The 27,074-nt window shown below is 45.6% G+C and overlaps 1 protein-coding gene across 1 annotated transcript in view; it reads left to right on the top strand.

Moving 5' to 3' along the window:
- WNK2 (WNK lysine deficient protein kinase 2) overlaps positions 1–27,074 on the top strand; it is a 136,052-nt gene that overhangs the window by 75,384 nt on the left and 33,594 nt on the right. Inside the window, 16 exon segments of the mRNA XM_054076422.1 lie at positions 1,616–1,762; positions 6,324–6,515; positions 7,531–8,070; positions 10,994–11,302; positions 14,431–14,480; positions 17,075–17,240; positions 17,321–17,437; positions 17,600–17,767; positions 18,498–18,543; positions 19,935–20,051; positions 20,508–21,666; positions 23,231–23,245; positions 24,916–24,977; positions 26,633–26,688; positions 26,766–27,014; positions 27,017–27,073. Coding sequence (XP_053932397.1) covers positions 1,616–1,762; positions 6,324–6,515; positions 7,531–8,070; positions 10,994–11,302; positions 14,431–14,480; positions 17,075–17,240; positions 17,321–17,437; positions 17,600–17,767; positions 18,498–18,543; positions 19,935–20,051; positions 20,508–21,666; positions 23,231–23,245; positions 24,916–24,977; positions 26,633–26,688; positions 26,766–27,014; positions 27,017–27,073 — 3,450 coding nt within the window.

The following is a 27,074-nucleotide window of genomic DNA, read 5'->3' as shown; positions in this document are numbered from 1 at the left end:
GATCTCAAAGCCCATCCAGTTTCAAGCCCCTGCCATGGGCAGAGACACCTCCCACTGGATCAGGGGCTCCAAGCCCCATCCAACCTGGCCTTGAACCCCTCCAGGGATGGGGCAGCCACCACTGCTCTGGGCAGCCTGGGCCAGGGCCTCACAGTGAAACATTTCTTCCTAAGATCTCATCTCTGTCTCCCCTTTTTCAGGTCAAAAATGTTCCCTTTTGTCCTGTCCCTGCCCTCCCTCATCCAGAGCCCCTCCCCAGCTTTTCTGGAGCCCCTTTCAGTACTGGAAGCTGCCTTAAGGTCTCCCTGAAGCCTTCTCTTCTCCAGGCTGAACAACCCCAACTCTCTCAGCCTGTCCTTGTATGGGAAGTGTTCCAGCCCTCGGATCATCTTTGTGGCCTCTTCTGGACTTGCTCCAACAACTCCATGTCCTTCCTGTGCTGAGGACTCAGAACAGGGCTCTAGGTGGGGTTTCACCAGAGCAGAGCAGAGGGGCAGAATCCCCTCCCTCACCTGCTGGCCCCACTGCTTTGGATGCAGCCCAGGATGCATTTGACTCTCGGGGTTGCAAGCGCCCGTTGCCAGCTCATGTTAAGTCTCTCACCCTCCTGCACCCTAAGTCCTCTTCAGGGCTGCTCCCAATCCATCTTAAGCAAAATTTTTTATTAAACTGAGCTGTACAGCGTACTCTTTTAGAGCAGACTCATACTGTCCACTGATAGTTTTCAGTAATTTTAGTCTAAATGCATTACTCATTTCATGACTGAGAGTTTGGCAAGATAACCACCTTTATTCTTTATCTATTGCTCATAGCCTTTTATTTGCTGATGGGGTTTCCTTATTTTTTTCCTTCTTCCATAATCTAGGTCAGAAGTTCCAAGGTTTGAAAATCTTGACAAACACAGGAAACAAAAGTCTGACTCAAACCTTTCATTTTCAAGAAGAAAAATATCATTGTATTTATCTGGGAGACTACTTACTGAGATAACAAGCCCATATCTCGAGCTGTAGTAGGTTCTTTGTAGGCTTAGGAACCTTCGTCTGTCATACCATTCATTGTAAATTTATCTCCTTTCAGCTGACATTTTAGAGAACTGCTGTTGTTACAAACCTTACCTAAATTTTAGTTTTTCTTACTTCTACTGCTGTTTTGTTTCTCATTTCTCAGTTGGTTTTCTTGTCATCTCTGTTAAGTATATTGCCTGCTTTTTAAGATAAAAATTAGGACAGATTTAAGATTTAAGGTAAAAATTATGAAATGGTAAAAAAAATCTTTGTAAGGATAAATTTCTGTTCCATCCGGTTCACGGTGTTGCTGTTGCTGTAACTGCAGTCACTGTTTTTGTGCTTAGGGTGGTTTTACTGATCTGCACACCCACTTCCAGAAAGAAATGCAATGCAGTTTGGTTGTCTTACTTGGAATTTGCCAACCTGTTTCCACATGTCCAGATCAACTCTCCATTCCTTGCAGATAATTTTTCATATTTTTCTCTCCCTCTGGTTTGAACCAAGTACTGTGTAGACTACTCACTTGCAGCTGTATTCCCGATGAACAGTTGTAGAGGATCTTGGCGTGAGGATGAGTCTTCTCTAAAGCCATGCTCTCCCTCCCACAGCCTGGCCTCCCTGCAGTTCAGACTGCGCCCACGGTGGTGTCCCAGAGGCCTCAGCACTACCAGGAGCCGGCGATGCCATTCCCCGTCGTCCAGCCCACCACCGTCGCCTCTCTGCCGCTGGGGCAGCAGGTGCTGGCCAGCCAGCAGGTAAGAGCTTGGCTATTGCCTTTCTCATCCTATTCCTCACCCGTGCTCTGCTTCAACCCATTCCTGTAATGAGTTCTAGGTGTCTGAAATTATTAAACTGCCACTTGAGAGATGTAGGGATGGGGCAGGGCGTGTTTGGTTTAGGGGATAGAAGTGGAATGGGCTTGAGGACAATCATTGTGTGATACCCTGGAATGTCTTGATGTGGTTTGAGACTTCTCTTCAATGCCATTGTGTCTTAAGAGCATTGGCTTGAAGCCTTGCATTGAATTCAATGTATGATTTGGTCCCTAAAGATGAAAGATTTTTTTTTAATTTTACATCATTATTTGGCACCTCCTTTCTAAAAGGTTTGAAGGGGACTGCTGTCTGCTGTCCATTGTCTATGAACCCTCGTCGATGCTGCTTTTTGAGTTGTGCACACATGATAAATACAGTCCAGTACAGACATCCAGCCAAGTAGCTTTTTCTTCCAAGCAAAGAGTCTGTCTCCCTCTGAATTGTCTCCAAATAATAATTCTTTGTGCCCTTTGAGTGATCAAATTCCCCTAAAACCCGTGTTCCTTAAAGGTCTTCACAAAAGCCCTCTTTTACCAAAAGCTTGGCTTCCTTCAGTAGAAACTGTTGACAGGGCTGGGGAGTGTCTGTATACTCTGTGACTGGTGTGTATCCTACCTCTCCAAACCTTTTCAGTTACCAATGTTTGCCTCACCAGGTTCTTTTTTTTTTATTTATCTGAAAGTATCGGTGTAAGAACAACTTAATTTGCTCTCCTTGAAAAACAGATGTGAAGGGTTTCCATATAGCAGGGTTTTTTCCTGCTGGGCAGGGATATATTCACGGTTCTGTCAGCCAAAAAATTGACACTTCTAAAAATGTAGGACCTCACCAGTTGTGCAGATCTCTCTAGTGGCCCTGGAGCTGGATGCCAACAGTTCAAAAATCTGTAGTCTATTTTTCTCTGAGTGAACGCTAGTTTGGAAAAGGATGCTTGCCCAGCTTGCTCAATTCTTTCACCTGCCCTTTCCTCACAGTGTTGCTGCCTCTTGAAATAATTCCTCCTAGTCTAGATTTAATAACTGGCCTGTCTTTGTTTTCTGATCCGACCAGGAAGCCCAATAAAAAACTTTTCACAGAATCATGGAATGGTTTGGGTTGGAAGGGACCTCACAGCCCTTTCCTGTTCCACCCTCTGCCATGGGCAGGGACACCTCCCACTGGATCAGGTGTCTTAAAGCCCCATCCAAACTGGCCTTGAACCCCTCCAGGTATGGGGCAGCCACCACTGCTCTGGACAACTTGTTCATTTTTAAAGTGTTATTACAGAAATAGGTAAGATGATAAAGTTTCTGTGCAGAATGTCCCAGAGCACCTGTGTGCCTCAGACAGAAGTAGGTCTGGTGTTCCCAGAGTCTCTGGGCGTGATGCTCTGAGCAGTGGAGATCTGCAGTCTTTGCAGTAAATGAGCAGTAGGGCAGCTCAGCAAAAGCATGGGAAATTAGGGTGAAAAAATTCATGTAACAGAATGGAATGTATTGATCTTGTGTGAATAGTCACTGATGGCTCAGAGACATGGGAACAATATCATATCGCCTTGGGGTTTTTTCCCCAATTTGGGTAGCTGTATTTATAATGTAAAGTATAAATTTATTAGTATTATAATTAACATTAATATTCTAATGTTAAGGTTTAAATGAGGCAAAGTTAATATAATTCATTTGTGTGTTTTCCCCTCCGTATGCTTCATCCAATTCACAAGCATTTTGTAAAACACAAATTGAATTGACAATGGAGTCTTAAAGAAGCTTCTTGGTGCCGTGAGCACTATTGCTCTGCTTTTAACGCAGTGTCCTCTCAAGCTGAAGGTGGCTGAGCAGCCTGTGTCAGCATGCTCAATCCCACTTATCTGTGGGCAGCCTGTCTGAGCTGCAGATTAACCCAGCCAGGGATGCCGAGATAGCTGAGTTCGCTCTGTGTGCTGGCCAGGTTGATGAGCTCCAGCCCAGCCCCGGCTGCGTGCTCGTGTTGATGCTCCAGAGGTCGGGTCGGGCATGGCATGGGAGTCCCAGTGCTGCAGAGCGGAGGAGGCTGGTGGAGCAGAGCTCATACTGGGGGCTGAGCAGGGGCTGCACCAGCAGATGGGGTCCATCTTTGCCACTTCGCTCTGTCTCATCACCAGATTGCATCAGCATTGCTGTTCCCTTCCGTTTGGGATTTTAATTGAGTAAACACCCCTGCTTTCCCAAAGCCTGGAATAGCAAAAAGTGCAATATAAAGCCATGCCATTAATTTTTTGTGTAATGTGGCAAAATGACTACTCAGACAGGACAGGTAAACGCTGCTGGTGCTGTGAAGAGCTGTGCAGTGCTGTCCACAGCATGTCTTGAGCATTTGGTGCATTCGGCCCTGGACAATCAAAACCAGTCGCCAGATACACTTGTTCACTGATCCTTGTCTTGGAAACCTACCAGCCATGGTTGAATTTTAGCTGTTTAGAGGTGGACAGCAACTTCCTTGGTTGATATATTTTCTACATTTCTATTATATTATTATCTAAAAACTCTGGTTGAAGAATCCTGTCACTAAAAAGTGCAGAACAAAATATTACCATACTGATTTATGGTGGAGGTGATGTAGATGAAAGATTATAATGCTTGGCCATCTGATGACCCAGGGGAATGGCAAGGAGATGCATCAGAGCAGGATTAGGTTGGACATTAGAAAAAGGTTCTTCCCCCAGAGGGTGGTGGAGCACTGGAACAGCTCCCAGGGAAGCAGTCATGGCAACAAGCATGACAATATTCCAGAAGCCTTTAGCCAACGCTCTCAACCCCACGGTGTGAATGTTGGGGTTGTCAAGGAGTTGGGCTTGGTGATCCTTGTGGGTCCCTTCCAACTCAGGACAGCCCATGATTCTATGATTCTATTCATTTTAAGGTTAATATTTGGAGCATCAGGTGTGATGTTAGGTTCCAGGTGCTGCAGAGCCCAGGTGAAGCAGTCAGTCCCATGGTCCCAAGCAGGTCAGTCCAGAGCAATCATGGTGCTTCTGGAACAAAAGATGTTTTAAAAGTACTGTCAGCATTAATTAGTGGAAGTGAAGGAGATATCAATAGCATGGGAGATGTGAAAGTTTATTACTGAGTATTTTCAGCTTTAATGCAGCTTTTTATTTTATGTTGTTTTATAGAGAATCTGTCAGGTCAGTGGAGCACTATTTTCCCTTGAAGGGTAAAACTGCTTTGTTGGCTGCCACATTATTACTACAGCCCCTCAGAAGTAGCTCAGATTCAGCTTTTACTATAATTATTGTGTTTTAGTGTTGTGTATTCCAATGCCTGCTGCATTCTCTAGTCAGCTTTTGAATGCCAAGATTAGCTGGGCCTAATCTGCATAGTAGGGACCTTTAAAGTCAGTGGGTGGGGGTTTTACAGGGCCAAATAGAACAATCATTGGGATTAAAGAGGCTGAGTCATTGCAAATAACCTTTCCAAGACAATTAGAACTTGTCTTTTCAGGTAATGTATCTTACATTAAAATATATTTCAAACATAGTGTCTTGTACAATGTTTAAAGTAGGAGGGTTCTTCTCTTCTAGAAACCATCCCCACACCAACCAACAGTTCTGTTCTGACTGTGTCACTTGAACTAGAGAAGAGAAGCGGGTGGCTGTGTCCAGTGAACAGCTTCTTCCATAACAGAATCATACAATGGTTCGAGTTGGAAGGGGCCATGAAGGTCATCCAGTTCCAACCCCCTACAGTGAGCAGGGACACCTTCAACCAGATCAGGTTCCTCAAAGCCCCATGCAACCTGACCTTGAATGTCTCCAGGGATGGATGGGGCATCTGCCACCTCTCTGGACAACCTGGGCCGGTGTTTTACCACCCTCAGCATAAACATTTTCTTCCTAATACCTAGTCTAAAGTTCTCTTATTTTAGTTTAAAACAGCTACCCCCTGTCCTATTGGTACAGGCCCTGCTGAAAAGTTTTTCACCATCCTTATTATAAGCCCCCTTTCAGTACTGGAAGCTGCTCTAAGGTCTCCTTGGAGGCTTCTGTACTCCAGTCTGAACAACCCCAACTCCATCTGTCCTCGGACGGGAGGTGCTCCAGGCATTTGATCATTTTTGTGGCCTCCTCCAGACTCACTCCAACAAGCTCCATGTCCTTCCTGTGCTGAGGACTCCAGAACTGAGTCCAGGGCTCCAGGTGGGGTCTTGCCGAAGTGGAGTTGAGGGACAGAATCCCCTGCCTCACCCTGCTGGCCACGCTTCTCTTGATACAGCACAGGATATGGTTGGTTTTCTGGGCTGTGAGCACACATTGCTGGCTCATGTTGATCTTCTCATCCTCCAGGGCCTTCTCCACAGGGCTGCTCTCGTTCCTTTCTCCGCACTGTCTCCATCGATACTGAGAGTGGCCCCAACCCAGGTGTAGGACCTTGCACTTCACCTTACTGAACTTCATGAGATTTTCACAAGCCCACTTCTCCAGCTTGTCAAGGTTCCACTGGATCCACAGGCTCTAACCTTGTTTTATTGTGCCTTTCTTGTGCAGCAGCCGCCCATCTCGCAGCAGGCCTCCCTGCAGCAGGTGCTGGCCGGCCAGCCCGTTTGCCCCATGCAGCCCGCAGCCCATCTCCTGCCGCAGTACCAGCCGCAGACCTCTCAGGTGGCAGCCAGCAGCACTCCGCTAAAACCCCTGCAGATCTCAACCGTGCCGCAGCTTCCGCCAGTGGCCCCGACCCAGGTAACAGCTTTGAAACTGCGTGCGAGTGCATCCATTTTAGTAGAGCATTCCAGCTAATAATTAACATGATTTGCAGGTTTGTGTGGCTATTCTGGGTGTGTACCGGTTTATTTAGACTGTAAGAATATAGCTTTTTCCCAGTTCCAGTATTTTTCTTTGCTATTTGTTTTTGTGAAGCAAAAGTCCTCTTAGGGAGTTACCCTTTGTCGTGCCTAGAGAATTCACTTGATGGCAATTACAAAATTGCAAAAATTACTTTTATTTATTTGTGCCTTTCCCTATGGCAAATTCTCTTCCCCATCGTGGCGTTAAGAACACAAGGAGTTGCCCATTTTTTTTCTGTTTCTGACCCACCATGTTTCCCAGTCATCCCCCACCCCTCTCCCTGGCTCTCAGCACTGTTTCTGTTTCCAGCAGCAGGGCTGGACCCTTTCCTCACCCTGGAAGGGGTTGGCGGTGCTGTTGGTGTGTTTGCTGGTGACAGCCACCAGGCCGGGAAAGCAACTTGCACCAGAGAGACGAAGCGAGCTGCTTCCATGGTCACAGGGTAGTTATTCTGCCACATCACTGGAGATTCTGATTGTGAAAACTCTTTTGTGGGATCTCCCGTGGTGCCTGGGTTGCAGCCAACCTGTTTAAAGACAAGGAGTTTCAATTGTCCTGCTGAATTTTGCATGAGAGTTTTGCATTTTGGTCTGATTTCTGTTCAGATGAAAGCAGCTTTTAATTAGGATGTTGCTCGAAGGCTTCAAACTAGAGTTAGAAATAGTTTTAAGCTTCTAAGGTATAAAAACATCACCACAAAAGGAAATTCTTTTCTCTTTTACTAAGGATTTTAAGAATAATTAGATTTTATTGCTGTTTGTAAACCTCAGGAAATTAATGGAATTAATTAACAAGCAGACGTAATTATTATCATGGCATGGGTGTTTTTATGTACTTGTATGGTGATGAAACTGCTTTGTACCATCAGTGAAGGCACTTTCAATTTATACGATATTATTTTTTTTTTCAGATTCCTCAGTTTCCTGTCATTCCTGCAATTACTCCTCTGGCAGGGCTTGACAGCCTTCCTCCAAACCTCCCTGACATACCTGCTGCAAATGTGCCCCCTATCCCTGCTCCCTCGCAGTATTTTGCTCCGGCTGTGATTTTACCCAGCCTGCCCATGAACCCCACTCTGCCCATGGCCCCCAACTCCCCTGCCCTCCCCATGCAGGCGGTCAATCTGCCTCACACTACCGTGGCTTCTTTGGTCTTGCCCTGCCAAACAATTGTGCCAAACATGTCAGCTGCGACAATCCCGTTGCTTGCCGTGGCCCCGCCGGGGGTACCGACGTTGCCGCCACATCCCGGGGTGCCCCCACTGCCCCAGCAGCAGATGTACCAGACCACCTTCCAGCAGATCATTCAGAGTGATGCGCCCTCTCCCCATCACAGTCAGAGCACGCAGGCGGTGTCCCAACTGCAGCAACCTCCACCCGCTCAGTCGCTGCAGCCGAGTGTTATTCATCCTTCCGAACAGCCTCTCTGTGCGCCAGGGGCTGCTCACCAGGTAATCTGCAGAGTGTGGGGCTGTGTCCATGCTGGACCGTAGTGTGGTGGCTGAGCACAGGCATTCCTGGGACTTGCTGCCTTGGAAACACACAGTGGGGAGGTTTTTTCCTTGATCTTAACATGTCTTGTTAAGTTCTTGACCCTAGTTCTGGAGGTGGTTCCTGTGAGGTCAGATGGGGCAGGGAAGGTCTTAATGCAGGGACACGTAAATATCATAGAATCCCTGGATTGGAAAAGACCTTTGAGATCATCAAGTCAAACCATACCTGTCCATTACTAAACCAGGTTCCCAAGCACTTAATCTATCCGTCTTTTAAACACCTACAGGGATGGGGACTCCACCACCTCCCTGAGCAGCTGTTCCAGTGCCTGAGAACCCTTTCAGTGAAGCAATTTTTTCTAATGTCCAATCGGAACCTCCCCTGGTGCAGCTTGATGCCATATCAAGGGGATGTAGGGAATAATCTTTGGAAAATAAAAAGATGAGTGCTTTTTGAATTCCCTCTTCCTTCTCCCATCTCAAGTATGAAGGAAGCGTGAGCTGTCGTTCTGTGGCTGAGCCGTGGTGGCAGCTTCGCTGGTGCCTTCACTCCCATCTGCGCATGATGCGTACATTGGCTGTTGTGCACTAATGGGTGAGCAGGCACAAGCGAGCAAACTGGTAGAGATGTTTTGATGTAGAACTTCTTTAACACAGTAAAGGGAAATGAACAGTCAGTAATGACACCAGAAAACTACATAGAGGGGGTCTCGGACAGGAGGAATTCTGTCTGTGGGCCCTTTGCCCCATAAATTAAATGAAGCATAAAATGGAGCGTCTGGTATCAGCACTGCTGAGAACTGCCTCAGGGCTTGTTGAAAGAGTCTGTAAATACTTTTATTGCCATATCTGTGATACAACAACATGAATCACAGTCTGACCGAAGCAGGAGAGAGCACTCGATCTCTTAATAATAGCATTCTTGAAAACCTGTGTTCTTACTGCATCACTTTGCTATAACATATTGATTAAAAGTTGTAACATCCCATTTCAGCCTGCCATATCATGGCATCTTCAAAGTAGGACATAGAACTTTTAAATTCCTCTCTTCAGCTGTGTATTTGGTACAGAAATACTATGATAATATAGACAAGACAGAGCCCAAGGCCATTACCGCTGAGCTCCCAACAGCTTCAGAGGGAATTGAATCGGACACAGCGAACGCCAAGCCTGGAGAAATGATATTCCCAAACAGTCCTGACACTGTCATTGTCTATCAAACATATATGAAAGAACTGTATAATTGGCTTTTTTTTGGCTGAAAAAGAGCTATTACAAGCAAAATGGACAAGTGCAGAGGGATATTAAAAACCTCATCATTCTACATTTTTCATCATAGAATCACAGGATGGTTTGGGTTGGAAGGGACATTAAAGATCACTCAGTTCCAGGGACACCTGTGAGGTATTGGCGAGGTATTTCTCCACGTAAAGGCTTTCCAGTGCAGTGCTGTTCTGGCAGTTGATGCCTGGCACCCCTGAATTTGGTTTTGCCCAGGTATATTATACATTGAGACATTTTGTGACTTATTTTTAAGATTTTAAAACCAAAATTCCCTGCTTTTCTGCAATACACACCACGGTCACTAATCTAACGGCCTGCGCTTAGGAAGTCATGTAACTGTTCTGTGTTCCAAAGCACACAATGGCTTTATTTTGATCCAGGTTAAAACCTGGACAGATAATTTTGGCTCATATCCAGAATCTGCAGAGAGCATGCGGTAACAAAATTGCGTGGCCTAGTTCTCAGATGAGTCTTGAAATCTTTTTAATATAGTCTCCAAATAGTCTAAATCTTTAAGCGATGATACTTTAAAAAAGCAAAAATTAGTTCTAAAAAGCTTTTATTCTTCCATATTTTCTTATCTCTCCTTTTTTTCCTCTTCTCACAAGCTCAGTCCTCATGGAAAAATACATGATGTACCTAAAAGGAGAATGTTCAGTTCTTAAATGGGCAGCTTAAAAAACCTGTTATGCAGAATAACAACGTGGTTTCTAAGGTAGTTGGCATCTGATCACATCGGCCCAGTTCCCATAAAGCGCTTGGGCACCCGAGTTACTTTAATGCACTGGAAAAATCCACTGAGATAAATGAAACTTCCTGTGTGCATAACACAAGGAATCATTCGCAGGATTGAAGTCTTGGTGCTTATATCATCAAGAGTAAAGTTATGTCTTAAATCATGTCATAGAGTCATGGAACGGTTTAGGCTGGAAGAGACCTCAAAGCCCATACAGTTCCAACCCGCCTGCCGTGTTCCAACACCTCCCACTGGATCAGGGGCTCCAAGCCCCATCCAACCTGGCCTTGAACCCCTCCAGGGATGGGGCAGCCACCACTGCTCTGGGCAACCTGGGCCAGGGCCTCCCCACCCTCACAGGAGAACATTTCTTCCTAAGATCTCATCTCAATCTCCCCTCTTTCAGCTTAAATGTTTAGACTAAGTGGAAAGCAATGTTTTCTGTAAGGCCCTGGTATACAGTCAGTAAATAAGAGTTATTGTGTGGTCTATTAAAAATTCTCATTGAGATTATGGGGAGAGTATATTTTTCTTTGCATGAACGTTGCGGGATGCTCATTGAAAGCAGAGCAACTCAAGACAAGGAATTCACAATGTAAGATTTTAATTTCTTAGCAAAAAGTGACTTTTTTTTTCTGCAAATTAAATAGCACCTGAGCAATACCCAGCTTGTCATAATTGTACGTGAAGAGCCTTTAGATTTTTATTTGGTCATTTCAAAGCAAGTTTAAATTCTTCGAAGCAGAAACCGTGCAACTCTCTGCAGGACTACAATCCTTTTCCCTGAACCCCAGTGGCTTTAGTACCATGCCCTGTAAGCCCCAAAGTGCTTTGTTTTAACAGCTGTCTGTTGTGTTGCAGCAGATGACTGGACACACTCAGTTTGCTTTGGAAGCTGGAGCCCAGGTGCTGCCTGCGCAACCTTCAATAGTCATGTCACCGCTTTTGCAGTTGCAGCCTGAACTGTTACCTCCCCGCACTGCTCCGGAAGGCATTTCCCAGATCCATGGCAGCCTTGCTACAGCTAGTCCACCCGTCCCCATAGATCCCTGTCTGCCTCTTCAGCCTTCTGCTCTGCTGCAGCCTCAGCCCGATATTTCTCAGCTGCTGGGTCCGCAAGTCCCAGCTCCGTGCTCCGCTGTCCAGGCAGTCACAGAGACATCTCAAGAGGTAGAGCTGTTTCCTCCAAAGTAACTCATGAAACTCGCTTTCTTTCTTATTGCTTTGTGAAATAATGAGCCCATTATCCCCTCTCAGTACACAGAGCCGCTTGTCCTAGATCTAGTGCTCTGGGTCAGCAAATAACAGGCTATTTCAAATGAATCTGGAAGCTGCGTGTTGTATCTTATGAAACATCTCCTTGAAGTAGTGAAGAAGCAGAATCACAGAATCATGAAGGTTGGAAAAGCTCTCTAAGCTCATCGTGTCCAACCGTGAGCCCATCCCCACCGTGGCTGCTAAATCACGTCCCCAAGTGTCACAGCCACACGTGAACTAAGTACCTTTTTGTCCATAGCTGAGCACAAACACAGAGGCAGAAGTTACTTTAAGTGCTGTGGGTCAGTAGGAAGCTGTTCTGTAGTGTTTCATGAGTGTTTTGTCCAGTCTTGTTTTAAATGTCTTAAGCACTTGTGCATCCAACCATCATTTGCCTTAAGAAACTGTTTCATAATCTGATTCTTCACTGTGTGAAAGCTGCTTCTGCTCCTCAGCTTGAGCCTTACTCCCATTTCATTCAGTACTGTATCCTCCTGTATCACTTGAATTCTAGTCTAGCCCTGGGATTTGTTTTCTTCGTATATTCATAGGCATTCCCAGTTCTCAGTGATCGTATAAACAAGACAGAGTTTATTCTTTATAAAACTGTCAGTTCATCCGGGCTGCTATTTTGACTTTTCTTTCCACTCCCATAGTTGATTAACCTTCGGCTTTGACAGAATGTCACAGAACATTTCCTTCTCTTCAACTCTTTTATAGATATCCATAAGCAAAGCAAAACAAAGAGTTTGGCATCTGTACCAAAGTAAATAAGTCTAATTTGCTCTCCACCACTGAATGGAAATGTCCCTCAGCAATTCTGCTTTCAGAATTGTTGCTCTTGAAGCTGTTCTGAGCTACCTTTCCTCCCAAAGGAATAGTTTCCATCTTTTCAAACTAAATCTTTTTTTTTTTTTTTTTAATCCATGTTTTCATGCAGTTGCTGTGTGCCTTTATGGCACAGTCCAGCTTATGGATTTCGTTAGAGAATTTTATAGAGTCCTAGAATCAACGAGGTTGGAAAAGACCTCTAAGCTCATCCGGTCCAACTATCAGCCCAACTCTACCGTGCCCATTAAACCATGTCCCAAAGCGCCACAGCTACACATTGTTTGAACCCCTGAAGGATGGAGACTCTACCTTCCTCCAGGGCTTCTCCACTCTGTCAGTAAAGAAATGTTTCCTAATATCCAATCTAAACTTCCCCTGGCGCAGCTTGAAGCCATTTCATCCTTTCACTTGTTGCTTGGGAGCAACTCCTCTCCCAGATGTTCAGTAAGGATGCTGCTTACGCTAAAACTAGATTCTAGTTCCCCATTTTCCGTGCCCTTTTAGTGGCTGTCTAGTTCTTGAAAAAAAAATATTCCTGTTGCAATGCAGGATGCTTCCTGGTGAATTTCTGTATCCTCCAGGCGGGATCTGGCAGGAATGGTAGCACCCGCTTCTAGTGCTTCCCCATGTAATGCCGGGCTGTGTCGGGCATATCCCTTGCTCAAGGTATTTCTCTTCCAGGTGCCTTTTTTCTGTGTGCACAGCTCATGTCAGAATCAATGCTGATGCCAAGGCTACAGCCCTCAGTGCTGGGTCCATCCCATCGGAGATTCTGGAGATAGGAGTCACCTTCATTGTTAGTGTGCAGTGTGATATGGGAGGTACAAGTTGTCCTGTATTATCTGAGAATTCCCTGCCGACCGAGACACGTGTCATCTCTCTAGGAACATTTTATCACTGTTGGTTAACTTCATTTAAGTTAACTGCCTTCTCTCCTTGAACTTAGGAAATCAATTTGGTATCATAGGATGGTCAAATTGATGAACATGCTGGTTTTATGACATCTATTGTTCAGGTTTTCTTAGGTGTAAAAGGAGTTTCATATCTTTATAATAGTCAAAACACTGTGCTTTGTTGCTTCTCTTGCCATATCGCTTTTATCTCTGTCTTTCGTTCAGGTGTGTGGCAGCACTCCCGTCATAACCAATCTGAACTGATCAGGCAAATGAGATTTTGTAAGGCGCTTGGTCACTCGATTAAGTGCATTACTAAAATCTGGATACGTTATGTCTGTGTTCTCACTGTTAATTAATTTTATAGTTTCTTTGAAGCTGCAGTTGGGCTTGGCACGGCATTTGTGTGGCGTTGGAAGTGATGAGCAGTGGGACTGCTTAACCGCTGGGCTTTTCTCGCCAGTTTACCGACTCTTGGCATTAAGATGTAGTGATGATAGCCAAGGGGCTTGTCTGGCTGTGTGTCTTTAGAAGGGTTTTATAGACATGTGTTTGAAAATATATAAGAATACATATAAATATAAAAATATTTTTATATATTTATGAATATATTTCATGTGTGTATATACATAAGTTATATACATGCTCGGGAGTGTGTTTCTGTGTTGCTATATGTGGGGTTTGTTCAGTAGGACTGGTAGCATCACCATCACAAATTCTACCTGATGCGTAAGTCCTGCTGTCAGTGTCTGTCCTAGCATTACAACCAGCAAAGAGGAAGGCTTGTAGGAAATATTTCTACTGTGTAGAGAGCGAGAGGATGGGATGTGAGGGCACTGGTTTAAATTTTTCATCTTTTATTTGTAAATCCCCCAGAAATTTTCACAATGAAAATCCTTCACCTACTTCAGGAAACTATACAGAGCAATGAAGCAACTTAGCTCATACTTTATATCCAGTCAAAACTTTATATAAAAAATAAAATTAGTTAGGTTTTGATGTGAATTTGTCCTGCATTTTTCTGTCCCGGTAAGAACTGTTTTATTTCTTTCACTACCTCTTCTATTTTAGAGAGAGCAAAGGGGACCTGACAGATTAGCAGCTCTGCCTTAAAAAGTGGTTGTGCACAGATATCGATGCTTTGGACAGAATGCTGGGGGGGGTAAGATGGGATGTTTATTGTATCCTGAGTTCCAAGAACTGGTTAACCAGACTGTTTTGCGATTACTGGTGTCTCAACAGCAAACCCTTTCTTGAGGGTGTTTTTCATCTGTCAACATGATGCATTTACTTAAATGACTTTTTCTTCCATTTTAGGAGCAGGCAATACAGGACAAACTTCAGAGTCTGTCACAGAGCTGTGAAAGGTATCGTTATCATCTCTTTGGCATAAGAAATGTGTTCTTGCCGGGGCTCTTTGTGCTCTCTCTCTTTACAAGGCTGGGCCAAATGCTTAGCCTTTGCCTTGGTGGAGAGAAGAGCAGCAGGAGCTGACCAGGAGGAGATGAAAGGGTGCATGTTTAGGGAGAAATGTTCTCTGTGCAGTGTGGCTATTTTGACCCCACCGACTCTTTTAATTCTGTGGTTTGGGTGCTGCCTCCTAGCTTTGACGTATGTACAACAGCTTTCTTTTCGCTTTGGATACTGTTGGATCTGTATAACTGGGATAGAATGGGGTATATAGTTCATTCACTGGGAGCAGACTGAGATGCCTGTATCACCTTCCGTAATGATCACCCCCAGCTATGGGAAAGGGAATGGTGAATCGGTGAGAGTTGTATGTTGAGCCACTCAAAGGTGTCTTTACAAGTGCTGTGGTTTTGTAGGGCATGAACTCACGCTCCAGTCTAGTAATGCTAAGGATGGAAGTATCCCCCCCAGAGCATTGTCAGCACTCCTCAGAAACAAAAGCAAATCTCAGTTCTTGCCAGCCCTCATCTGCATCTTTCTAAAAGCGGAAGGGGAAGGAGCTAGTTTTGGAGGAAGCAATGAGAAAGAGCCCTGGAGAGGAAGACTTGCTGCTGGGCGGGAGAGGGGCTGAGCAGACAGTACAGGACTCCACTCCCCGTGCTGCAGCTCCTGCTTCAGCACCAGCAGTGAGCCAGATTTGTCTGTGGATCTGGATAAGGGGGATACAAGCAGGGTGTACTCATAAGCAGCTGAAAGCCTTACCTGTTCCAGGAGCCAACACCAAGTTTGTCCCTATTGATTATAAAGCCTTGGGGTTAGGATTTGAGTGACCCTTTTGTGTTTTCCTGAGCAGACGAGTTAAGTTTATGAACTTTGAAGACCCCTCTCTCTTACTGTTCTCATTCTCCCCCTCCAAAAAAGTTAGCCTGAGGCAAGTTAATGCAACCCCACAGCCTTAAAATGGAACCTCTTTTACCCAAGAATTTGCTTCTTTTAGAATTGTAGAATTATGGAATCATTAAGGTTGGAAAAGACCTCTAAGATCATCCAGTCCAATCATCAACACAACACTCCCGTGCCTACGAAATCACAACCCAAAGTGCGACAGTCACATATTTTTTGAGCCCCTCCAGGGATGGAGACCCCACCTCTGCCCTGGGCAGCCTCTGCCAGTGCTTCACCACTGTGTCAGCAAAGAAATGTTTCCTAATGTCTGATCTAAATGCCCCCTGGCACAACTTGAGGCCATTTCCTCTCATCCTAAGCACAGCATGGAGAAAGAAATCTGGTTTTTTTACACCTATAGCTTAATTCTGGCTACAAGTGAGTTACAGAAAACTTGTCTATCCTGTTGTAGAAAGACACAAATTTTCAGTCATCGTTAGAGTTCTAGTTTGTTCTGTTCCAGGGCTGTGTTTGGAAAGCTGGCTGCTATGTCTGCAGCAGCACGGAGAGCACAAGTTAGCACAAATCCTGTAGTCACAGAGGGAGGGCTTTCTTTTCCGTGCGCGGAAAAGTAGTGTGGAGGGTAACAGCACGTGAATCAAATGGCTGACAATTGCAGCAAAGATGTGATGGACAAAACATCTTTGCTTTCCTAACACGCCAGTTACACGTGCAAGGTAGCTGCAAAGGGAATAAGCTGTTCTGTGCAACTGATGTGGAACAAGAAGGAAAAAACCTTAAATTTAAGAAAGGACTCCATAGCTTAGACCTAAATTCTTTTTTTACCTATATGGCTAAACAGACACAGGAATAAATGGTTGAGCGAGGTTATGAAACCTCACAGGTCAGTTTACACAAGCCTCTGTGAGGGCTGCATTTAACAGAGCTGATCATAACTTGGAGTGGTGAATAAGCCAGATGGCCTCACAAGGTTCCTTCCTGACAAGGTTTTTATGAACCTCTGAAAGTGTCCTGCAAATTACTTGCATGTTGGCATTTTCCGCACATGTCATATTGCAATAAGATTGTTAGGAGCTACTGGTTCTGTTTCTAAAAATAATATACTGTGGCTGGCTGGTCCTGTTGGATATGGTGGGATTTCTGATCCTTGAGAACTTCTTGAAGAAGGCAAGATCTGGTTGCCTTATGTTAATGGAGAGAGGAGAGACAGTCTCTTAGGGATTGCTGTATTGTCTTTTTACTCTTTTCCTCCATTTCCAGCAAACATAAACTGGCCCTGTTTAGACCTTCTGCTGTGAGTACAGGCGGGCAAGAGTTGAGAAGACTGGACTTTAGGAAAACAGGAACTTGTGGCGTTAGGAGAGGGACTGTAAGGGTTGCTGAAGTGAAGGGGTTAGGGGGATAAATAGATATATAGTGACAGGACTTTCCCTGTGGTATCGGTAGAGGTCATTTCTTGGTAGGTGTGTTAGCTAGAGTGCGTGCATGACTTGGAGTAGTTCCCTTCACCTTCTTTCAGTTGCTGGCTCAGTTTGGGCAAAAAGAGTGCAGATGTGCAGTTGCAGATTTGTGTCTTATCTATGCATAACTCCATCGTGTAGGATGGTGGTTTTATTTTGGGTGTTTTTTCCTTTCTCTTACAAAGCTACATGAGTCCAGATGTTACTTCAGGTAAGGAGATGAGTGACAGCTTTGAAGGAGCCCTAGGAAGTGGAAAACAAGAAGGAAAGTCTTCAAAGAAACATAAGAAGTCTACCCGGGCTCGTTCACGCCAGGAGAAGTCCAGCAGACCCAAACTGACCATATTAAATGCAAGTGCAACCCCTTGGAGGGTAACATTTGGGTTCCTTTGGCTGTACCTGAAATAACTGTTGTTCACCTTTGCCTGCAGGTTTGTAACACAGGGGATAAGATGGTGGAGTGCCAGCTTGAAACACACAATCACAAAATGGTCACTTTTAAGTTTGATTTGGATGGTGACGCGCCAGAGGAAATTGCTACGTACATGGTAAGTCTTGATGATGTGGCTGCGTGCAGTCTCCTAACACACCACGTTGCTTCAGTCAATTTATTGTGCGTGCATTTATTAACCAAGCTTCCTGATAGCTGTGGAATGGGGCACTAATCAAAACATTACTGTTTCCCTCTTTATTTTGATGTGACCTTACAGGTAGAGAATGAATTCATATTGCCAAGTGAAAAAGAGACATTTATTGAACAAATGAAAGATATTATTGATAAAGCAGAAGATATGCTCAGTGAAGATACAGAAGGAGAGAGAAGTTCTGATCAGGGAATGAGTCCCCAGCAAGATACCGATAAACTGGAAATGAGTGAGGTAAGAAATGTTAAATAGAGATTTCTATTGTGATTCCTTTTCCTTAACAGACACTACATTGGTTTTAGATCTCATGTTAAAAAAAAAAAAACCTGTTTCTTAGCTAGGAAGATAATGCTTTTACTCTGTTAAGGCTTCCAGTATGAGTGGTGCTTGGAATTAAGCTCCTCTTGCATTGCTATGAGACAGTCAGTTTGATTGCATTCAGTTTTGGGTCCCTCAGTACAAGAAAGTAATCGAGGGGCTGGAGCATGTACAGAGAAGAGGAATGGAGCTGGGGAAGTGTCCTGGGCACAGGGGCTCTGGGAGCAGCTGAGGGCCCTGGGGCTGTTCAGCCTGAAGAAGAGGAGGCTGAGGGGAGACCTCATCACTCTCTGCAGCTCCCGGAAAGGAGGTTGTGCTGAGGTGGGTGCTGGGCTCTTCTCCAAAGGAACATGTCATGAGACGAGGAAATGAGGCCTGAAGTTGCACCAGGGGAGGTTTAGATTGGATATTAGGAAAATTTTCTTTCCTGACAGATTGGTGAAGCCCTGGCAGAGGCTGCCCAGGGCACTGATGGAATCTCCATCCCTGGAGGGGTTCAAAAAGCATGTAGATGTGGCACTTAGGGACATGGATGAGTAGGCCTGGTGGGGTTGGGCTGACAGTTGCACTGGATGAGCTTAGAGGTATTTTCCAACCTCAACGGTTCTGTGATTGTATAATTGTTTTGGGTTTGTTTTTCTAACAGGAGAAGCGGCAGTCTCAAATGAAGACACCTGTGTACCAACAAAATGGTAAATGTGCCTTTGAATACAACCGTAGTCTTGTGCTTTAAGGCAGTGATGAGCACATGCAGAGGTTGCTTCAATTCAGGAAGAAATCCAGCAAATATGGTTGCTTGGAAATACATATAGAAATACAGAAATAAGAGTGGTCCCCTGTTGTGGCAACCTGCAAGATCACAGGGCTAACCTGGGTGAATCTGACCTCTGGGGATGTTTAGGGAAGCCCTGAATTCCACAAGCTGATAATCAGTGGTGCAATAGTTGGGAAAGTATAGGCGAGTACAACAAGAACTCCATTTGCAAGAGGAAGCTAAAAGATGATATTTGCATCAGTGACGTAATGGACATTTCTAACCTGTAAGTCTGCAGCTGCTTTGGTGTTACAGGGGGAATTTTGATGTGCCAGGGAGGGTTAGGTTGGACATTAGGAAAAGGTTCTTCCCCCAGAGGGTTGGTGGGGCACTGGAACAGCTCCCAGGGAAGCAGTCACAGCACCAGGCATGACAATATTGCAGAAGCCTTTGGCCAACGCCCTCAGCCCCATGGTGTGAATGTTGGGGTTGTGCTGTGCAGGGACAGGAGTTGGACTCGATGATCCTTGTTGGGTCCCTTCCAACTCAGGACATTCCTGATTTTATGATTCTGAATACGAGGGTATCCTACGGGATTTATGGACAAATGACACAGGAACGGAATTGGCCCTTGATTCTCCCTGTGAGTTTGTGCTGGTGGGAAAAATGAAACCTCTGCTGAAGGAAGCACTGTTGCCAATATTTTTGTTGCTGCCTGTGGTGCAGTGCATTCACTCTGTGCTGATGGGGGAAGAAGGAGAATTTGAACTTCTTTGTCAAGTGCAGATACTGGGTGATCCTCCAAACTAAGCTTTCGTGTTAAGTTCATATAGTTTTCTCTGTACACCTTTTTTAACATAACATTCATATTTCTACTGGTGGAAGTGACAAAGTGTGTGTAGTTCTAATTTGCCATTTCCATGAATTGGACTCAATGATCTTTGTGGGTCCATTCCAACTCAGGACATTGTAAGATTCTATGTAAAAGGGCTGTAAAAGTTACACTGAGTAATTTTTACAAAATAACAGGTTGTTCATTATGAGAAAACTGTCCACAGTACCATTAATGAATTTTTCATGTCTGTAGCTGTTACCATTCCAAAAGTATGAACACTTGATAAAAAATTTTCAGGTATCTTAAAGTACGTGGCAGAATCAGGAGGCATCGCTGCCTTCCGGAAGGGATGAGAATCAAATGAGAAGCCATTGACTTAACCTTGAGAGATGCTGTAGATGTTCTGATTTTCTTTCTAAACATGGAAATTAAGACAAATGACCTGGAATGAATGAAAACTATTGTGTTTACTTTTGTTTTCTTTTAATCCCTAGTTTTGCATACGGGGAAAAGGTGGTTTATTATCTGTCCCGTTGTGGAAAACCCTACTACTGATGCACCGGAGTTTTCTCCACCGGTACCTCAGAGCACGCAGCATTCTGAAGGGCCAGGTACTTATAAACTTGATAGAAAATGGGTTCTTCTCTGAATTTGCTGTGTCATATCTCTTCTGTTCTCACTTGACTCAGTTGTGATTGTTTCACTTCATTTAGTCGGAGGAAGAAAATGATGAATTTTGTTAAGTAAGTCATGTGGTTTAAGCGTGTATTGAACCAAATTAGGGGTATTTATTTGATTTTCAGGAAAGTCTCTGTATTTTAACTCTGCCTTACTCTGTAAGTTTTAGTTACTGCTGATTGAATAAACTCTTTTCAGTTTAATGTTTTTGCATCATCTGCAATTTTAGGTTCTAATTAGCCTTGGCTAAGAGTTATTTTTGTGATGGGAAGGACTAATGGGTTAGGGCTAGATGTGGCTAGGAGAGCTAACCAGGAGGTTCTGCAGTTCCTTTCTTTCATTCTGTGCAGCTCAGAAAGCACTTGCCCTGACGTTTGTGTTCTTTCTAGACCTGGAGCAGTCGGATGATCAGCAAGGTAGCTCTGTGGTGACGGATCCATCCGGTGTGTTGGCTTGTCAGCAGCTTCCCCTCCAAGCAGGTGTATGTGACAGCCCCGCCGGAGCTTCGCTGTCTCTGGCACAAGCACCTTCAGCTGGTTTACCGAGCCACGTGGAGTTTTCCAGTCCGGCACCACCTGGAGCCGCTCCAAATGTCCTGGAGCAGGTGGCTGCTAACGGAGGTCAGCTGGAATATGCTCCACTGCAGGCAGCGATGCCCGCTCCACCGGGCACTCCTCTCCCCCATGCTGCCTTGCTGGACGAGCTTCCTGACACTCTCCTTGCTCCTCAGCACCTACAGCCGCAGGCTGACGAGGATACTTGTGTCCCTGACGTGGAGATAGCATGTTGCAGCGTTGGGCCACACAAGCCTGTCCCAGCAGCTGCAGCGACGGCAGCAGAGCTCTGTCCTCTCCCTGTCCTCCCGGATTCCGTGGTCTTGGAGCGGCAGCCTGCAGCACAGGTCCCTCACCTGCCAGATGCTGGCCAGCCCGGCGTGGTGCAGCACTCCTTCGTGAGCCAAGTGTTCCCTGCAGCCACCACCGATCCTCTCGCTGTGGCGGGCTCTCAACTCCAGAGCCCTACGCAGGTGCCGGTGGCCGCATCCCAGCAGCACACGATGCTGTGCCAGGCACAGCCCGTGGCCTGCGCCGGCGTTGGGGTCAGCCTGCTGCAACAGCAGCAGCCGAGCACCGCCGAGTCCGATGGCGAGGGGCCCCCCAGAGTGGACTTTGTTGACAACACAATCAAAAGCCTCGATGAGAAGCTGCGCAATTTGCTTTACCAGGAATACGTTCCTACTTCTTCTGCATCAGCAGGGACTCCAGACACCTCTGTCCCCTTAGAACAGGGGGACAGTGAGTTCATCTTGACACCTTTTCCTGAAGATCAAGCTCCTGCTTTGGCGTTGGATTTGAGAGAAACAGGCCATAGTGTTGCAGATACCAGCCAGGAGGTGAAGGCCGCTGCTGAGGCTCAGCCGGTGCCAAGTGTGCCATCCGAGGTCTCGCCCTACCCAGTACTGGTTAGTCCAGCAGGGACTCTGCCCTACCTACCCTCAAATCCACCAGTAGGGACAACATCAAAGCAGAGCTCAGAACCAACCAGCTTGTGGTTAGGATGGCTATAGGTTTCTTGCTCCTCTACACGTTTTACATTTCTTCTCCCATTTTTGTTGGTCGACTGCTTTCCAGTGTGAAAGTTCTTGTAAAGTTCTCTTAAAGTATATCAGAATTTTTCAGATGTGTTCTGACTCATTTTACATAAAGGCTTGTTAGTTAAAGCCAAATTTTTCTTTTGTGTTTAAAAGTGGTCTAATATCTTAATTCATTCTCCTCCTTTTCTATTCTGTTTCTAAAGCAGGCAGAAATGGGATAGGTTTTTGTTGCTTAAAAATGTAGAATACAGGAGGAGTATAGACGTTTAGTCATAGAATCATTAAGGTTGGAAAAGACCTCTAAGATATACAGTCCCAACTGTCAGCCCAATGCCACCATTTCAATTCTGATAATGTTATTATATATAAAAAAGTCGCAGTAATCATCATGCCTGCCTTCCATCAGCCTGGATAAAATAAACACTCCAGGAGCCCTCTGCCTTTGTGCCAAGTGCCTGCAGCTAAAGGAAGACACTATAGTTATGGGTAGATAGCTGGATTTCTGCTTCCAGTAATGATTTTCCTTTCGTCTCTCACTGAACTTGGCAGAGCAAGACTTCACTGGAAAGCATGTAAGGAAAGCTGCAGTGGGTGGTCTGGGACATTGTTCACTTGATGTTTCATGGAATCATAGGATTATGGAATGGGAAGGGACCTCAAAGCCCTTCCAGCTCCAACTTCGTCACACTACTGGTTAGTGAACCAACAAGGGAGGGTGCCCTCCTTGACCTGCTGTTTGAGAATAGGAAAGGTCTTGTGGCGGATGTGGCGGTTGGAGGACGCCTGGGATTAAGCGATCATGAGATGATAGGGTTTTCAGTTCTAGGTGGGATTAAGAAAGGGGTTAGCAAAACAGTCACATTAAACTTCCAGAGGGCAGACTTTGGCCTGTTCAGAAGGTTGATTAGCAAAGTCCCGTGGGAAACAGTCCTTCAGGACAAGGGAGCCCACGAGTGCTGGGCGCTCTTGAAAAATGAAATCCTAGCAGCTCAGGAGCAAACCATCCCTGTGTTCCAGAAAAGGAGCCAGCGGGGGGAAAAGCCAGCTTGGTGGAGCAGGGAGGTTTTGAGATGCATCAAAAAGAAGAAGAAGGTCTATGAACTTTGGAGGAAGGGACAGGTGTCTTGGGTGGACTACAGGGATGAAGTGAGATCGTGCAGGGAAAAAATCAGGAGGGCTAAGGCCCAACTAGAATTCAAATTGGCTAAGTCTGTGAAAGATAATAAAAAAAAATCTTGCTACAAATACATCAACAAGAGAAGGAGGACGAGGGAGAATATTGAGTCCCTATTGGATGCAGAAGGAACAACAGTGGACAGGGGATAAGGACAGGCTGAGGTACTTAATGCCTTCTTTGCCTCAAGTCTTTAATAGCAAGGAAAGTTGTTCCCTCTGTGTACAAAACCCAGGAGTTAGAGGAGCAAAATGAGGCTCCCGTGATCCAAGAGGAGGGGCGGTTTAGAGACTTGCTTGCCAGCTAGACGCCCACAAGTTAGGGGCCGGATGGGAGCACCCAAGAGTACTTGAAAAGAGGTGGCGGATGTCCTTTCCAAACCCCATCCATCATCTTCCAGAGGTCCGGCTGACTGCGGAAGTTTCCACTAGACTGGAGGCTGCGCTGGAATTGTTGTGCCCATCTACAAGAAGGGTTGCAGAGAGGATCCGGGGAATTACAAGGACTGTCAGTCTGACCTCAGTGCCAGGGAAAGTCATGGAACAGGTGATCTTGAGTGCTATCATGAAGCACATGCAAGAGAACCGGGTGATCAGGCCCCAGTCAACATGGGTTTTACAAAAGGCAGATCTTGCCAAACTAACCTGATCACCTTCTATGACAAAATCACTCGACTACTGGATGGGGGAAAGGCTGTGGATGGAGTCTTCTTGGACTTCAGTAAAGCATTTGACACAGTTTCTCACAGCATTCTGCTTCAGAAACTGTCAGCCTCTGGCCTGGACAGGCGCACACTCTCCTGGGTTGAAAACTGGTTGGATGGCCCAGAGAGTGGTGGTCAATGGAGTTAACTCCAGCTGGAGGCCAGTCACAAGTGGGGTTCCTCAGGGCTCAGTACTGGGTCCAGCTCTGTTCAATGTCTTTATCAATGACCTGGATGAAGGCATTGAGTGCACCCTCAGCAAGTTTGCAGATGACACTAAGCTGGGAGGAAGTGTCGATCTGCTGGAGGGTAGGGAGGCTCTGCAGAGGGATCTGAACAGGCTGGATTGCTGGGCCGAGACCAATGGGATGAGGTTTAACAAGGCCAAATGCTGGGTCCTGCACTTGGGGCACAACAACCCTATGCAGCGCTACAGACTGGGGGAAGAGTGGCTGGAGAGCTGCAGGGAAGAGAAGGACCTGGGGGCAATGGTTGACAGCCGACTGAACATGAGCCAGCAGTGTACCCAGGTGGCCAAGAAGGCCAACGGCATCTTGGCTTGGATCAGAAACGGTGTGACCAGCAGGTCCAGGGAGGTGATTCTCCCTCTGTACTCGGCATTGGTGAGACCGCACCTTGAGTACTGTGTTCAGTTCTGGCCCCTCACCACAAGAAGGATGTTGAGGCTCTGGAGTGTGTCCAGAGAAGAGCAACGAAGCTGGTGAAGGGGCTGGAGAACAAGTCTTACGAGGAGCGGCTGAGAGAGCTGGGGTTGGTTTAGGCCTGGAGAAGAGGAGGCTGAGGGGAGACCTCATTGCCTCTCACAACTACCTGAAAGGAGGTTGTGGAGAAGAGGAAGCTGGGCTCTTCTCCCAAGCTGACTGAGGACAGGACAAGAGGGAATGGGCCTGAAGCTTCCGCCAGGGGAGGTTCAGGTTGGATATCAGAAAAAATTCTTCACAGGAAAAGTCATTGGGCACTGGCAAGAGGCTGCCCAGGGAGGTGGTCGAGTCACCTTCCCTGGAGGTGTTTCAGGGACGGGTGGATGAAGTGCTTAGGGACATGGTTTAGGGAGTGTTAGGAATGTTGGACTCGATGATCCAGTGGGTCTCTTTACAACCTGGTGATTCTTATGATTCTATGAAAAAAAGGAGAAGTTGAAGGCAGAGCTAGAAGGTCACCTCCACAGACACTATAAAATAGTTTAATATTCACAATAGTGTGAGGGCAGAGAGGGATGGAAGGAGAATGCATTGCCTTTCAGATTTGTGTTGTGAGACTGAAATTGTTTTTTCTTTCTTCTTTTTTACTGAAAAGTTTGAGAAGTCCGAGATCACAACATCAATGTTATTCCTCAGAAGCAAGAGGTGGGTCAGCAAGCACAAAAGGTAATGCTTCTTTCTTTCCACGAGCAGCAGAGGTGTGGCTGTACCAGCGCGTGGTCCTCTCCTTGGCTGTCCCTTGCTTCTCACCCTCCTGTTAACTGCAGAGGCATTCCGGTCATGTTTGCAATATAACAAATATTAAACATTGTATAACATCTATAATAGCATCTAAACATCTATAAGTAATGTTAAACTTATAATTTTAACGTCATATTAAACATCCTTCTGCCAAGATTGCTAGAAAGAAACTGTCATAGAATCGTAGAACGGTTTGGGTTGGAAAGGACCTAAAAGCCCATCCAGTTCCACCCCTGCCATGGCAGGGACACTTCCACTGGATCATGGTCCTTATTGCCTCCACCTGCCTCACAGATGGACTTATTTTAAACCATAAATATTACATAATGCACAGCTATGTTACCTATAGAGAGTGTTCACATGGAAGGCTACGTTCTCATAATAAAATTCCAGTGCCCTTAAAAAAACCCAAACGTGAAGTCCATTGGATTTCTTGGGTTTCATAAAAACATACGGACAAAAAATAACCTGACTGAGAGTAGCCTCTCTGGGGATGAAGCCTGGAAGATTTCAACGGAGTCCTACAATGATTTGGGTAAGAAAGGACCTCGAAGCTCAACCTTTTTCCAACCCCCCTGCCATGATGAAATAATAAAGAGTGCTCTTTTCTTAAGGTGCTTGGAGACAGAACAACACTTTCTATAGTAACATAGTAGGAGCCATAGTAAGAAACGTGCCTCCGTTTACATGTCTTGTAAATCATGGGAAGGGTTGAGGGATGAGGAACCCGAATGTGCTCCTGCTGCCATGAGTGGAGTGGGAGAGAGGGCTTAGAATATCTACTTTTTTGAGATTGTCGTGGCAAAGTTGGCTGCCAGGTTTGTGTGACAGCATTCTTGTCCTTGTAGGTTAGCCATGAGAGGGAAAAACTTTGGTTAGCCTACGTTCCTTTGTCTCAGTGCAGATGAAGATGAGAGTTTTGCAAGTGGATAGTAGCACTGCACAGTAAAATTAATGTCTCTTAGATACCATCATGCAGTGATGGATTTCACCACCTCAGAACTGTGAAGGGACAGAGTTTTGCCTTTACCCAAACACTTTAGTAAGGCAGGCTGAGTGTACTGCTCAGATTTCATTCTTCTGATTTATTCCTTAGAACTTTTCAATTGACTAATGAAATTCCACACCTCCTCCTGATTGAATTATCCAAATCAATAGACTTGAAGAGAGTGCCTACCTGCAGATATATTACATTGGTCATCACTATTGCCTCCTGCATTACAGATCCTGTAGTCAAAGACTGGATATTAAGTATTCCTCAGTGCTACACTTCATCACACTTACCAAATCATGGGATGGTTGGGGCTGGAAAGGACCTTAAAGTCCATCCAGTTCCACCCGCCCTGCCGTGGGCAAGGACACCTCCCAGTGGATCAGGTGGCTCAAAGCCCCCATCCAACCTGACCTTGAACACCACCGTTCCCCCTCGTCCATGTCCCTGCAACTCCCTGATCAAAAGCGCCTCCCCAGCTTTCCTGCAGCCCACTTTAAGTACTTGAAGGACCTCAGTTTATCACAATGTCATCTTGGGTTTTGTTATCATAAAGCATTCCCGATATCAATATATATTTTTCCAACAGGTCCAACTGTGAGCATCGCTTCAGCTCCTGCCGCTACACCACAAGGCCTCCTTCAGGTAACCAGAAACTTGGAGCAGTTTTATGCTTGATTGTTGGAGTTACTTTTAAAATTAATCTCCATTATTTTCTCCAGGTTCCGCCCACATCATCAAGCATAGCTCAACAGATGGAAACTTCTAAAAGTAGCGAGAAGGCAAAGACTTCATCTGCACACACGGATAATGTAACGCAGCTCTCTACAGCAGATGGGGTGATAAATAACCTTCAGAAGGATGACTCTCTAGACTCTGGTTCCTATGGAAAACAGGCTGAGATTCATGATAGTGGTACACCAGCCAAAACGATTGGCAGGTTTTCAGTAATCAGTACACAAGATGAATTAATACTTTGACAGCGCCGCACTGCCTTAAGGTCTCGGCACCCCCGGACGTTTATTTGGATT

This window comes from Cuculus canorus, chromosome 11, assembly GCF_017976375.1.
Source record: "Cuculus canorus isolate bCucCan1 chromosome 11, bCucCan1.pri, whole genome shotgun sequence".
In the NCBI taxonomy this organism is placed as follows: Eukaryota; Metazoa; Chordata; class Aves; order Cuculiformes; family Cuculidae; genus Cuculus; species Cuculus canorus.
The sequence above is the reverse complement of the archived record's forward strand: the minus strand, read 5'-3'. Positions and strand labels throughout refer to the sequence as shown.